We start from the raw sequence: 13359 nt of genomic DNA, 5'->3' as shown, positions 1-13359 counted from the left end.
CAGTAGATCTCTGCTGCTTGAGTAAAAACGAAAGACACAGAAGGAGAAAGAGGAATGTCCGAGGGGGAATGCTGAGTGTGAGGGCGGCCCGGGAAGCGGAAGGCCAGGAAGGGTGTAGCAGGTCTTACCTTCATCCAGCACTTTTCCATCAGGCTGCTGCTTCCTGAGTCCCGCACCTTGAGGTAGCAGTCGACTGCACGGCTATACTCTCCAGCCTGTTCCCACTGTCGAGCTTGTTCCACTAGCCCCTCCATACCCCTGATGAGATGAGAATACACATGACCAGGAACAGGACAGGCAGTGTGGCCTATCCTGTGCATACTGTGTGACCCACCCTACCAACACTTGCTGCCTCCCGCCTTCATACCTGGCCCCCTTCTTGGTAGCTTCCCGCTCATACTCTTCCTGCAGAGCCTCCAGCTGGCCCGGCACATAATCCTTGCAGATCCGCAGGGCATCGCTCCATAATCCAGCCTCCTGCTCAGATTTCCAGGTATCAGGGAAGCAGAGGCAGGCATGACAGCTTCCCACTGCCACACAGGTGCTATGGGCCACTGATCCCTGGGTCCTTGGACCTCTCTTCTCCTTCTTGTCTCCTTCTTCCTCCCCAGTGCTAACTTCCTGGATCTCTCCTAGTAGCAGGGGTCGGTGTAGTACTCTCTGGGTTCTCACACCCTCTCCCCTTCCCTCATGGCTCTGAATCCAGTGCCCCACCTTATAAAAATTGAGGGCCAGGCCCGGTCTCTGGGCCCGAAGCAGCAGCCCTTCTGCTTTCTGAAAGTCCTTCTCCTCCAAGGCCCCCCGGGCCTGCCCCACGAGCACCTCGGCGACGCTGTCTGGATCGTGGGCCTCGGCCACACGCTGAGCTGCCTCCCAATCCTGGTTATGGACAAACCTGCTCCCAGATGAGGACACAGGAGAGGCTAAGTGTAGGACTGAGGCCTCAACAGTGGGAGGCAAACAGCCATGTCACTGAGGGGAGGATAGAAGATTTATCGGTACGCAGTTCAGAGGAAGGTGAAGGGGACCATGCAAGGTCCTGGGACTGCGCCTGGGAGGTCAGGATTAAAGAATTTATGGGGTAACTCACATGAGGACTGCTTCCTTGGGTTTACCAGCCCTGATGAATTCAGCTTCAGCCTCTTCAAATTTACCCTGTAGGGACAGAAGGGCAGCTGTACATGATGAGAAGCAGATTGCCATCACAGGCAGCCACGAGAGGGGAGGAGGTCAGGGTCAAAAGCAATAGAGAGGGATCACATCCATACCTCATCCTCCAGGTACATAGCATATCGGAGATGAATCTCAGGGGTTTTGTGCTTGAGGGCCAGTCGAGAGAGTTCAAAAGCAAATTCAAAGGAGCTGAAATGGAAGGTGCAAATAAGGTCTGCCTACTCAGTACTTCATTTTATAAGAGAAGAAGACAAGCAGGGCAAGAGAAAACAGAAAGGGCAAGGATGGGGGGAGGAAAAAGGACAAATGAAGAAAGGTAATCCATATGAAGTGATAGAGAAGCACAGAGAAATGTAAAGGAAAACGTGGATCAGGAGACACTTGGAAAAGCCTGTGTGTCCCGAGACCAGCTGATGTTAGGAGCACGGGACCGGCACGAGGCAGGGGACAGGAGTGAGCTTCACAGCACAACAGCTGCCAGGGTAGCAAGGGCTCCTCGTTCTCCCACCACCTCCTCCGGAGCCACAACTTCATTAGCAGAAAAACAGTCTCTCAAGAATGAGTAAGACGACCCTCAGCAATCTGATTTGATACAGGATTATTACTGGTCTTCCGTAACATTTGCTTAAGAAAAGTGTTTTGCATTTAATAGAATCATACTTCCATTCCTCAAGTAAGTTACTGGCTTAGTGCTTTAGCCTTTAGCTTTAAAAGCTGTTCTCTCTGGGGCACCTGGCTGGCTCAGACAGTAGAGTGAGACTCCTGATCTCGGGGTTGTGAGACTGAGCCCCATGTTTAGAACAGTTAAACAAATGCTCATCTGAGCCCCCAAGAAATAGGAGCAGAGCTACTAATTCATTCTCGCCTCTCCATCAAGTTCTACCAAGGATCTCTTTGCTCTTGCCTCAGTTTTTAGAAATGCTTCTCAGTTATACAACAACTTTTCTTGTCTATACAGAGGATCTGACTGTAACGGGGCCAGTGGAGAGAAGACTTAGGGCCTCACCAGTTGTCAGCAGCGTGGTCAATAGCAGCTTCCAGGAGTCCCAGCTTATTAAGCAGTCTAACTGCAGACTCTCCTCCCAGGCTCTTTGCCCACAGATAGGCCACGTGTCTGTGGGCATTAGTGCTTCCATGAGCCTTGGCCACCTGTGAAGCAAAGCCACTTGGCAATCCTCCCATGCAGGGACACATGGCTGCTCCCTTCTCACCTCTGACCTGACTTCAGCTTTGACAAGGATCAAGTATTTCTACTAGAACAGCAGGGAGAGGCCTAAGTTTCAGGGTCTGTTAACCTGCTTAGGGTCCAAGGATGAGTTTTAGGTAGTCTACAAACCCTTCATATTACATGTGAAATTTTGCCGATAGGTGTGGACATTTTTCAAAGATACCCACTACTAGTTCAGAATTAGTCACCTGAGAGTGGGAAAGAGGGGTGGCCATATCCCTAGTGTGAACTGGACTCCTTACCCGGTAGGCCTCCTCCCAAAGCCCATTGGAGCGGTACATGTTCACTGTTGCCTTCCACTCCTGAGCCTCGAGGTAGTGATACTCCGCCTCCTGCAGTCGGCCTTCAGCCTCCAGCTCCTGGGGAAAGGTAGGTCAGGATGGAGAGAGGGGGCCATGGAGCCTGTTTGGGGGAGATATGGGCAGAGACAAGAGAAGGGCTCACCTTGCCCAGGTGGAGGTGTGTGTCACTGAGGAGATCTGGGTGGTGCTTCCCTACCAGGCGGATCATATCATCATACAACTTGTGCTTTTTGAACATGGTGATGGCAAGATCAGGCTCTTCTACTGTCACGTAGAGCCTGGGGATGGGAGATACACCTGGGGCCTCCTAGACCCAGATTCCTGCCGCCAGAGTCATTCCTAAGAGACCCTGTCACTGCCTTCTAGGCAGAGGGCACTTATCCTCAGACACCTTCCTCCCTGCAGCCCTGAAGCCTCCTCCCACACCCGCTCTGGGGCCGCAGCTCACCTTTCGGCCTCACGGTACTTGCCCTGCTTCTCCATCTCCTGAGCCTGGGTGATGTACAGCACTGACACGTCTTCTGGTCTCATGCACTTCATCGCCAGCTGTGCAGACACACAGAGCCAGAGTAGCCTCTGGTGCCAGTTTCCAAGGGAAGCAGAGGGATATGCAGAGCAGCCCGGGAAGCCGGACTCTGGGGCAACGAGTCTTCTCAGGAACTCTGAACTTTCCCAACAACCACAGGAGTTTGGTTACTGTTGCTTTCCTAGTCATTCCAGGGAACTCCAAGTCCATAAGGAGCAAAGTAAGAACTATATTCTGCTCAGGCAGAAGGGTCAGAGATGCCCTGTGCTGGGGCATCCATCCCCATTCCCATATTCCCACTGTATCCACCGGGTTCAGGAAACAGATGCGAAACAAAGTCGTATCTGTGACCAGGGCTTGGGGACTGGTGTTTCAGATGCCCCAGCTCCTGAGCCCGTCATGCCCGCTTCAGAATTACAGGTTTGGGAACAAGGGCCTCTTCATCCTTGCCTTTGCCTGTGGCTAGGGATCAAGGTTCTCCAGACTTCATTCTGGTACTCTTTCTCAGCTTTCAGGGAACCCAGTGAAGGAGGAGGAGATCAGAGACCAAAGAAAGTGGCAACAGATGCTGAGAGGTGGGATTCTCTAATGAACGCTACCCCTCCCTCTACCTTGTGGGCTTGCTCCCAGCGGCCAGCCTGAGTGTACATGTCGATTGCATCTTTTGTCCGGTCTCCTTTGATGTAGAGCTCCTCGGCAATCTGTGGTTGAGAGAGGTAGACACAAAAGGCCAAGAGCAACAGAGTTAAAGCAGCCTGCGAGGGAAGGAAAGAACAAGCCTCAGCTGGGATGGAGGAGAGCTGGGGATACTACTATTGTATAATAACAGAGAAGAAAAGATGACAATGGGGGTCTCACACCTTCTACTGTTTTGAAAAAAAACAAGACTAGCCCAAACCAGAATGGGGAAGATGGGAGCTTAAAAGGCCTGTCGGTTAAGCATCCAACTCTTGATTTCAGCTCTGGTTGTGATCTCATGGTTCGTGAGATGAGCCCCGCATCCGGCTCTGTGCTCCCAGCACGGAGCCTGCTTGGAATTCTCTCTCTTCTCTTTCTGCCCCTCCCCTGCTCTCCGTCTCTCAAAATAAATGAATAAACATTAAAAAAAATAAATAAAAGGGTCTCCCATTTCTGCAGTGTAAGGCAATTCTACACTGTAACTATGAAGGAGTTACCATGAAGAATCACTCATGCTAGCATAGGAAGAGAGCTGGACACTAGCTTTATATATTTGGGAGAGGAGTCTGTGTCATGATGGAATGAAGGAAGGGCAGTAAACTGCTTTCTTCCCACTCAGGTGGCTGATGCGGCTGGGACCCAGGAAGAAGGACATGGTGAGGTAGCCCCACTTCCTGTTCTGGGTTCTCTCTTTGTTAATCCTGTACTGCGTTGCCTCAGGCTGAAGGAAGGGACTCTTCCTCACCTCATACTCCTGCAGAGATGCGTAGTGCTGGGCCACACGGGGATAGTATTTGGACGCAGTGTTCTGGTCCTGTAGATCTAATATATAAATCGCCTTCTTCCACTGGCGGGCACCCAGGGCAGCCTCAATTGCTTTAATGGAGCACCTGGCATAGTTGGGAAAGGCACACGTATGTATGAGAAAAGAGGAAGACAGATGGAGGTAGGGAGACACCTCAAGCATACTCCAACCTACACTTTGTGATCTCTCTTCTTCTAGGCCTGGGTGCCCTTACTTGCCCCATCACCTTGCACCCCTTTACCTGGCTTCAATGTAGTGATTAATGGCTGCATCAAGCTGCTTCTGCTGCACCAAGTGATCCCCCCATGCCTCTTCCAGTCGCACCACTTCCACTGGGAATGCCAATCGAGCCAGCTCCACCGCTGCCAGAGACAGAGAGTGTGCTCGGTTAAGACTTCTGGGGATGGGACTCAGGAAAAGAAAGACAGGAAAATGGGGTGTGGAAAACAGGTGAAGGGGAGGAATGGAGAACTGAGCCGGTCAACCTGAACAGATGCACAAAATAGGTGCCAGGGGACTGTCTGAGCAAGTAACACTGAAGACTGGATTGGTGGCGGTAGTACCTTTCATGAATGCATTGCCTTTACAGTAGCACTCCAGGGCCCGCTGTGGATTTCGAATCTTCTCAAAGAGATCACCTGCCTAGTAACACACACCACATTACTACAATGATAGCCCTACCACCCAAAGAATCAAGTATCAGCCCCCAAAGGAGGAGAATCTGCAACCAGTCACAGAGGGCTATGCACTCCAGGACTCCTTGGGTAGGAGGGGGCACTGGGCCCTGGAGATAAGGGACAGGAATGGGAAGCCAGCCATACCCTTTCATACAGTTCCCCCTTGATAAGGGCTGCAGTGATATGTTCTACCAGCTCCGTGTTGGCTAACAGTTCCTCCCGGGTCAGCACCAGTCGAGCAGCTTTGGCAGGGAGCCCAGCTTTGAGGTAGAGGCTGATGGCTGCTAGTCCATCCCCTTGGCTCTCCTGTAGTTCACCTGCTCGCTCCTCTTGCTGAGTGTCCATCAGCCACTGGTAGTAACCCCGGCGCAGCTTCTCCAGGGCTGGGTGCCCCTGGACACGCAACAGAGAGGCAAGAGGAGTCACATCCCTCCTTCCTGCCCTGCTGCTTCCCATGCTTCTACAATCCCACTGTGACAACGGAAATCCTCCTGGTCACCAATGTCCTAACTTCCAGCCCCAACCTTGTTCCAGTTGCTATAGCCTCCTTGACGAGAGGTTTCTGATATTGGTGGAACTGAGTTGTGGGCACTGTGGAGAAAGACAGAGCTGGTAGTACCTTGGCCTGAGCCACTGCGATACACTCATCCCAACGATGTAGCTCCTGGTACATGTCCATGGCCTCCTCAACGGCATTCTAGGGGAACCCGGGCAGAGCAAAGAGGGGCACCAGGAAGACATGAGGATCAGAAATCACAGGCTCTCCTTAACCTCGCTAAGATGCCAGCCCATGTGGATTAAAAGCCTCATCCTCTACTTATGCACAAGCGGAGGTGGGTTTATTATGAAATTAAGAGACGCTTATGCCTCAGGGCACCTTAGTTGCAGAGCTCCCATTCCAAGGTATTTTTTCTTAAAGAGGGCTCCTCAAATTGTGTAAGCTTCAGGCCCCACAAACCTGGATCTACCTCTGTGTGCTAGAATTGCCAGGACAGGCTCTGGAGTATAGGGGGAGATGGCAGACAGTCGATGAAAGAAAAACGTAACTGTAAGGACTAACGCAGAGGGGTAAGTAAGCATTTAACTGTATAAACCTGTCTAAGTGCTCTCCCCCAGTGCTCTTCCCTCAGTTTGTTTTGCTTCCCCCCGACCCTGGTCCCCTCTTCAATCTGGTCCCCCTTCTCCCCATCACCTGTTCCAAGAAGATCATTTCAGCCAGCTTGTAGTTCTTTTCCAGCATGGCTAGGCGTGCTCGGACCTGGTAGAAGTCTGTTCCTTCTCCACCCTATGGGGAGGAAGAAGGTTCTGGTTATTCTGCTGCTGCAGGAGCCATTCTGTCTGCGTGAGCCTAGACAGGAAGGCTAGAGAGATGAGGAAGCTGAAAGATTTAGAAGCTGAAAAACTTCATGGGGCTTAGTGGAAGTGGTCTGGCAAGCAATTCCAGAGTGGTCCGACTCGAGGGTGGAGGTGGGATGGCCGGCCAGAACAGAGGAAAAGAGCCATGGCTGGAAAGCTAGGGGTCAGGGTACTGAGCATGAAGAGAAATCTCAGCTTGAGAGACTGAATGATTCAGGAGGATAATACTTGCATATTCCCGAGACACTTGATCTGCAATCTCATTGGTCTTGTGCAGGAATCGAGCTTTTGCTACATGGCCCAAAGCAGAAAAGCACCTGTAGTATGGAAGCAATAATGGTAATAAGCAGTATTAGTACAGAATCATCATGAATTCACTGGCTCGGCAGATATATACTGAACATTGATTATGTGCCAGACACTATTTTTGCCACTTGAGACACAAGAGGGTAAGATAGATGAGGGCCTTACTCTCAGGGAATTTAGTTTCTAGTGGAAACAAATAATTAGCAAACAAACAAAGGTATTTCAAAGAATGAAAAGGAAAATAAAGTAGTGTGATATCACATATAGACAGTTAAGCTGGTACTCGGAGAAGGCCTGGGGAGCCGACATTTGAGCTGAGACCTACTATAAGAAAAAGTCAGTCACGGTGAGATGGGGAAAAATTATTCCAGGCAGAGGGAACAGTGAGTGTAAAGGTGCGATGGCCGGAGTGAGTTTGGTGTGCTCAACGGGCGGCTGGAGACTAATGAGCAAATAGGTACCTGGTATAAGAAGGAAGCAGAAGCCATATACTGTTGGGCCTTAGGACACGGCAAGGAGTATGGGTCTTACACTAAGTACAACTGGAAGGTTCTGAGCAAAAAAAAAAAAAAAAGACAATCTAATTTGTGGTTTAAAAAGTCACCTGAGCTCTCACTGGATGATGAACGGATGGTAGGGGTGTAAGAACAGTATCAGTGAGACTAATTAAGAGGCGTCTGCGACACTGCAGGTAGGAGAGGTGTGGTCTGTTCTAGGGTGGAGACAGTAGAGCTGGACAGTGAGAGATCCAGGGTATGTTCTGAAGATGCTGGGTCAGAGCCCCTGGGACTAGCTGGCAGCCTCGCTGGGAAAGAAGGGATACAGGACTCCCACACAAAATGGCAGCAACAGACGTTTACTGTGCACTTTGCACAGATTCTCTTACTTTCTTCACTGCCACCATGGTTTTCTTTACCACTCAATGAGGTAAATTCTATTATTACCCCCATTTTACATACAGGAAATTGAGAAACCAAGGCTTGGAAAGGATAACTGAACTGCAGGTTATACAAGCTGGTAAACGGAGACAAGACAACTCGAAGTCCGGAGACCCAAGTCTGTCCTACTAACTACACTCCTAATCCATGTTTGTAAATACAGTGATGCATGGATTGGAGGATATGGGTGTTAAAACTCTGAAAGGGCACCTGGTTACAAGAAGGGGAAGCAAAAGCAGTAAAAGACATACTCTTAGAACCCAGGACAGAAGAATGTCTGGAATAACTACATGCAAGGGTTCTAGGATGACACTGTTGGCACGGGAGGGAAGTGGTGTCTTGGCGCTTGGAGGAGCGGCCCACAGGCAAAATGCCCACTGGCCATCCTTCCTAGCTGCCCAGCACCTCAGTTCTGGTCTACCTCACCTCTCAGCAATGTGGAGCTGCCTTGCCTCTAGTGCCAGTTTGCTCAAGGTTTTCCACATTGCCTCTGTTTCTGGGGTCATTTCCAAAGTCTCCAAGAAGGCTGTTGCCCTGAAGAGAGAAGGAAGCAAAGCAACAGTCCAGGGTCAGCAAGACACAGAAGAAGGCTGGTGAGGGGGCAGGGGGAAAGGGGTAGGGAGGGTCAGGCAATTGTTTGCCCTTTTTGTCTAATCTCCTCCCACCAGGTTCTTTTTAGATGCAGCCGGTTTTACCACCCATTCCAAGTCCTCCTGCCTCAGAGCCAGATTCTCCCACCACCTGGCAGGTTATTAGCCCAGACCCTCACCGGGTGTAGTTGCCGTCATCAATGGCTGTTCCAAACTCGATAAGGCCCTCATCCAGTGTGTAGGCGACTGTAGTCACACCTTCAGTCACCATCACCTCGGTCTTCCCCCCGCCTCGCTCCAGGCCTATGACCTCACCCTGTAAAATTTCAACGTTCCCCCCCACCCAATTCCAGGTTGGTGTTTCCACCGCCTCCACTGCAGAACAGACCCACCCTAACCCAACCCTCCTGCTCACACGTCGAGGGAATTACAGTGGCCCTTGTTTGCCTAACATTTAGTTTCTTTTTTTTTTTTTTAATTTTTTTTTCAACATTTATTTATTTTTGGGACAGAGAGAGACAGAGCATGAACGGGGGAGGGGCAGAGAGAGAGGGAGACACAGAATCGGAAACAGGCTCCAGGCTCTGAGCCATCAGCCCAGAGCCTGACGCGGGGCTCGAACTCACGGACTGCGAGATCGTGACCTGGCTGAAGTCGGACGCCCAACCGACTGCGCCACCCAGGCGCCCCTCATTTAGTTTCTTTAAAGCAGGTAAAAATTCCTGATCTATGGTAATATCCTTGGGTTAAAATACACTCATAGCTGTGCCAGCAATAATGCCTGGAGGTAAACTGACAAAATGCGCATCCCCTTCTGCTTCTAGCTTGAATCCTCTTGTTAAAATACAACTTCTACCTGGGACATCCTTTATAATGCATTAGTTGCTGAGTTCATCTGGAGAAATCACTAGGCATGCTTCCTACCCCATCTCCTACTGGAAGGAAGGAGGGAAAGAAGGAAGGGAACGGGGAGAAAACAGAGGGAAGGGAAGGAGCAAAGGGAAGAACAGAAAGAAAAGAAGGAAAGAAAAGAAATAAAGAAAGAGATAAGTGTGCTAAAACCTGAGCAGGAAAAAACAGAAGCTGAGCAAGTAAAAGGGTACGGCTGCCCTGAAGGCACACACTTATGGAGAGAATAAATCATGGGTCCTCCAGCAGGATAGGGAGGCTGAATCTGAGACTCCCTCATGAATACTGGGAGCCTCTCTTCAATAAAGGGAACAAAAGTTATTAATATGCCTGATTCTTGCAGAAGCAAACAAATCATCTCTGCAGGAAAACAAATCCATTTTAGGCCCTTAAGATTCTAAAAGTTTATATTCAACATAACATGAGCTCAATAAAAAAAAGTACCAAAATACAAGTTAGCCACTATAAAGGAGGAAATAGTAACTACAGCAGTTTCGGACCTCCAAGGATTTCTGACATTAAAAATAATAGTCATGATGGGGTGCCTGGGTGGCCCAGTCAGTTAAGCATCCAACTTTGGCTCAGGTCATGATCTTGTGGTTTGTGGGTTCAAGCCTTGAATCAGGCTCTGCACTGACAGCATGGAGCTTGCTTGGGATTCTCTCTGTCCCTCTCTCTCTCTGCCCCTCCCCAACTCGTGTGCATGCATGCTCGCTCTCTCTCAAAATAAATAAAAATTTAAAAACTTGAAAAAAGATAGTTACGGGAAAAAGTTACGGAATATAAAATAAGTGTAAAACGTTTAAAGACCTAAAAAATGAAATGATAAGTTAAGCAATAAATAAGAGATTACCAAAAATGGCCATGTTGGGCTCACTTTGGTAGCGTATATACTAAAAAAAAATGGCCAGGCAGCCTGGAGAAAGAACCAAATAAAACCTTACGAAAAACTTAATATTTGAAGTAAAAAAACTCAATGGGTGGTTTAAATAGTAAATTAGACAATGATGAAAGTGAATTACTGAACTTTTTTTTTTTTAAAGTTTATTTATTTGGGGGAGAGAGAGAGAGAGTGAGCAGGGGAGGTGCAAAGAGAGAGGGAGAATCCCAAGCTGTAAGCACAGAACCCAACGTGGGACTCAAGCCCACAAAACTGTGAGATCATGACTTTAGCTGAAATCAAGAGTTGGATGCTTAACCGACTGAGCCGTTCAGGCGCCCCTGAAAGATTTATCTTAAGAAATAATCAGGAATGTAGCCTGGAGTGAGAAAAAGAAAGGGAAATGAAAGAGAGGTTACAGAGGCACAAAGACAGGACACGAAATTGAACATGTGCCTAATTAGAGTCCTGAGGGCAAGACCAGACGGAGCAAGAGAAAAAGCAACGTCTGAAGAGATCACGGTTGAGAAACTACCAAGCTTGATGAAAATACGTGTACTCACAAATATGCCACATACCACACAAATATATGAAGCAGGTTAAGTAAAAGGAAATAGTGAGACATTGTAATGAAACTTCAGAACACTGATGAAAGACTTTAAAAGCAACAAGAGAGAAAAGACAGAAAGGGCTATTAATAAACTTCTCAGAAGAAAGGAAATCAGTCAGTGGGATGGTATTTGCAAAAGGCTAAGAAAAACGAACTGTCAATCGGGAATCGGGTACTAAGTCTGAGTATCTTTCAAGAACAGGCCAAATAAATACATTTTCAGATAGGGTTGCCTGGGTGGTTGCCCAGGGAATATATCTGAACCCTGGGTTTCAGATCCAGGGTTGCCTTGGATCAAGCATCCAAGTCTTGATCTCAGGGTCTGAGTTCAAGCCCTGTCTTTGGCTCCATGCTGGGTGTGAAGCCTATTTAAAAAAAAAAAAAAAAAAAATTCTCAGGGATGCCTGGGTGGCTCAGTTGGTTAAGTGACTTCAGGTCAGGTCATGATCTCGCAGTTCATGAGTTTGAGCCCTGCACCAGGCTCTGCACTGGTGAAGAGTACTCTCTCTCTCAAAATAAACTTAACAAAAAATTTAGATAATTACATTTCAGTAATTTTCAGAAACTGAGCATTTATCTTAAAAACACTTTCTTTCAGGGGCTCCTGGGTGGCTCAGTCAGTTAAGCATCTGACTTCAGCTCAGGTCATGATCTCCCAGTATGAGTTCGAGCCCCGCATCAGGCTCTGTGCTGACAGCTCAGAGCCTGGAGCCTGCTCTGGATTCTGTGTCTCCCTCTCTCTCTGCCCCTCCCCCACTCACACTCTGTCTCTCTCAAAAATAAATAAGCATTAAAAAAATAAAAATAAACAAAACGAAACAAAAGAAAAACCACTGTCTTTCAAGAAGAAGAAAAGTAACTCCAGAGGGAAGATCAGCAATGCAAAAAGAAAAAGTGAACAGAGAAACTGGTGCCATGATGGTAAATCTAAACAAATTATGGCTGTGTTAAAAGAGTAATGTCTAACTTTGGGGATGACAAAATACTGGACAATAATGGCAGAGGGGAGGTAATCAAAGTTAGGGGCCCTGTATTGTTTGCAGGGGGGGTTTAGATGCTAGATAACTTTAGACTGTTAGGTATATAGCCAACTTCTAAGGGTAACCACTATAGGAATAAAATGTATAACCTCCAAAGCAAAACAGTAAAAAACAAGTGTTTAAAAAAGGACAAAACAACCTAAAACCCCCCAAACTTAATTAGTCTAAAACGGCAAGAAAGGAGAAAAAAGAACAAAAGAGTGTTCTATCCATACCTACACCAGTCATCCTAGCCTTACACAGGGGCCTCTTTGGTTTTCACAGGTTCCTCCCAGGTGTTGGGATATCACTGGAATGTGTGTGATGCTGGTGGGATAGGAAGGAGGGTCTGATCTTCAGTCTGATAAAAAAGAAGCTCTTCCTGGCTTACAACAGAGAATCAGCACACAGGAACTGCCCAGAACTGCCCCTCTTATTGGGGCTCTTCCAGCTTAAGAGAACTCCTCATTATGACCTGGTGAATTCCCAGGGCTGTAATAGACAGCCATACTCCAAGGACCTCATATAATGTCAGGAATCTGAACAAGGATGGTTTTGGGGCCTGGCCCGCTGTAGGGGAGTCTAAGCTTTACTTGCCAACTCCATCACAGAGATTATGGGTGGTGGGCCAGAGAAAACCAAATAACCTTTGGAGCTTCCTCAGGGCTCTAATCAGTCAGTCTGACATTATGCCTAAGGCGTCCTGGTGTCGACATACCCTAATAGAGGACATGGTGACCCTCTCAGGTGCCTCAATGTTGTACCACACACACAAGCTGTTTCGGTTCTGAGCTACCAGCACATCACTTCCTGGGACCCACTGCACGTACGAGCAGAAGTTGAGAATCATTGTCTTAGAGCAACCTTCAATATCGTATAGATGTAACTGAAGGAGAAAGAGGTAGACAGCACAATTAGAAGGGGATATGAGGTATCTTCTGACCTTGACCATTTCCCTAATGGTGAAACATGGTGAACTAACCCACCAATCAGGTACATTCTGAATTTCAAAGCATTCTAATCTGCTACCCTTGAAGTTTATATTGACTTGGTACATCATCACTCTGACAAGTAAGAGATGACCAAATGAGCAAAGATCTACACCCAGAAATTTAAGTTAGGTGATGGTTGGACTTTCAATCTTAAGAGTAACTCTGGGCCAGAGTTGCCACACTGGATCACAAAAGTGAGGCTATCAGGCAAATTAAATGGCCTGGATATTTGTGGTGTGGCTTTCCATAACAATGGAAATGAAATTAAAAATCACCAGATTGTCTCTTTGCCCCGGATGTTGAACTCTTTGGTGGTACCATATTGAGATTAGAGTCAATAAGGGGCTGAGGGAGACTATCCTTGAGCCAG

The 13359-nt window shown here is 48.1% G+C and overlaps 1 protein-coding gene across 2 annotated transcripts in view; it reads right to left on the bottom strand.

Moving 5' to 3' along the window:
• Positions 1-13359, bottom strand: part of IFT172 (intraflagellar transport 172) — a 34287-nt gene that overhangs the window by 7030 nt on the left and 13898 nt on the right. For both annotated transcript variants that reach the window (XM_019449021.2, XM_053891042.1), the window contains 20 exons: positions 12716-12883; positions 8759-8895; positions 8416-8523; positions 6978-7062; positions 6582-6674; positions 6009-6086; positions 5534-5782; positions 5276-5354; positions 4954-5074; positions 4653-4797; positions 3841-3930; positions 3152-3249; positions 2846-2981; positions 2644-2760; positions 2180-2322; positions 1269-1362; positions 1091-1155; positions 715-895; positions 368-477; positions 129-258 (listed from right to left, as the gene is read on the bottom strand). In XM_019449021.2, coding sequence (XP_019304566.2) covers positions 129-258; positions 368-477; positions 715-895; positions 1091-1155; positions 1269-1362; positions 2180-2322; positions 2644-2760; positions 2846-2981; positions 3152-3249; positions 3841-3930; positions 4653-4797; positions 4954-5074; positions 5276-5354; positions 5534-5782; positions 6009-6086; positions 6582-6674; positions 6978-7062; positions 8416-8523; positions 8759-8895; positions 12716-12883 — 2427 coding nt within the window. The remainder of the gene's footprint in view (positions 1-128; positions 259-367; positions 478-714; positions 896-1090; positions 1156-1268; positions 1363-2179; positions 2323-2643; positions 2761-2845; positions 2982-3151; positions 3250-3840; positions 3931-4652; positions 4798-4953; positions 5075-5275; positions 5355-5533; positions 5783-6008; positions 6087-6581; positions 6675-6977; positions 7063-8415; positions 8524-8758; positions 8896-12715; positions 12884-13359) is intronic.

This window comes from Panthera pardus, unplaced genomic scaffold (genome assembly GCF_024362965.1).
Source record: "Panthera pardus isolate Hobbes unplaced genomic scaffold, ASM2436296v1 HiC_scaffold_26, whole genome shotgun sequence".
Lineage (NCBI taxonomy): Eukaryota > Metazoa > Chordata > Mammalia > Carnivora > Felidae > Panthera > Panthera pardus.
This window is presented reverse-complemented; position numbering and strand designations above follow the sequence as displayed.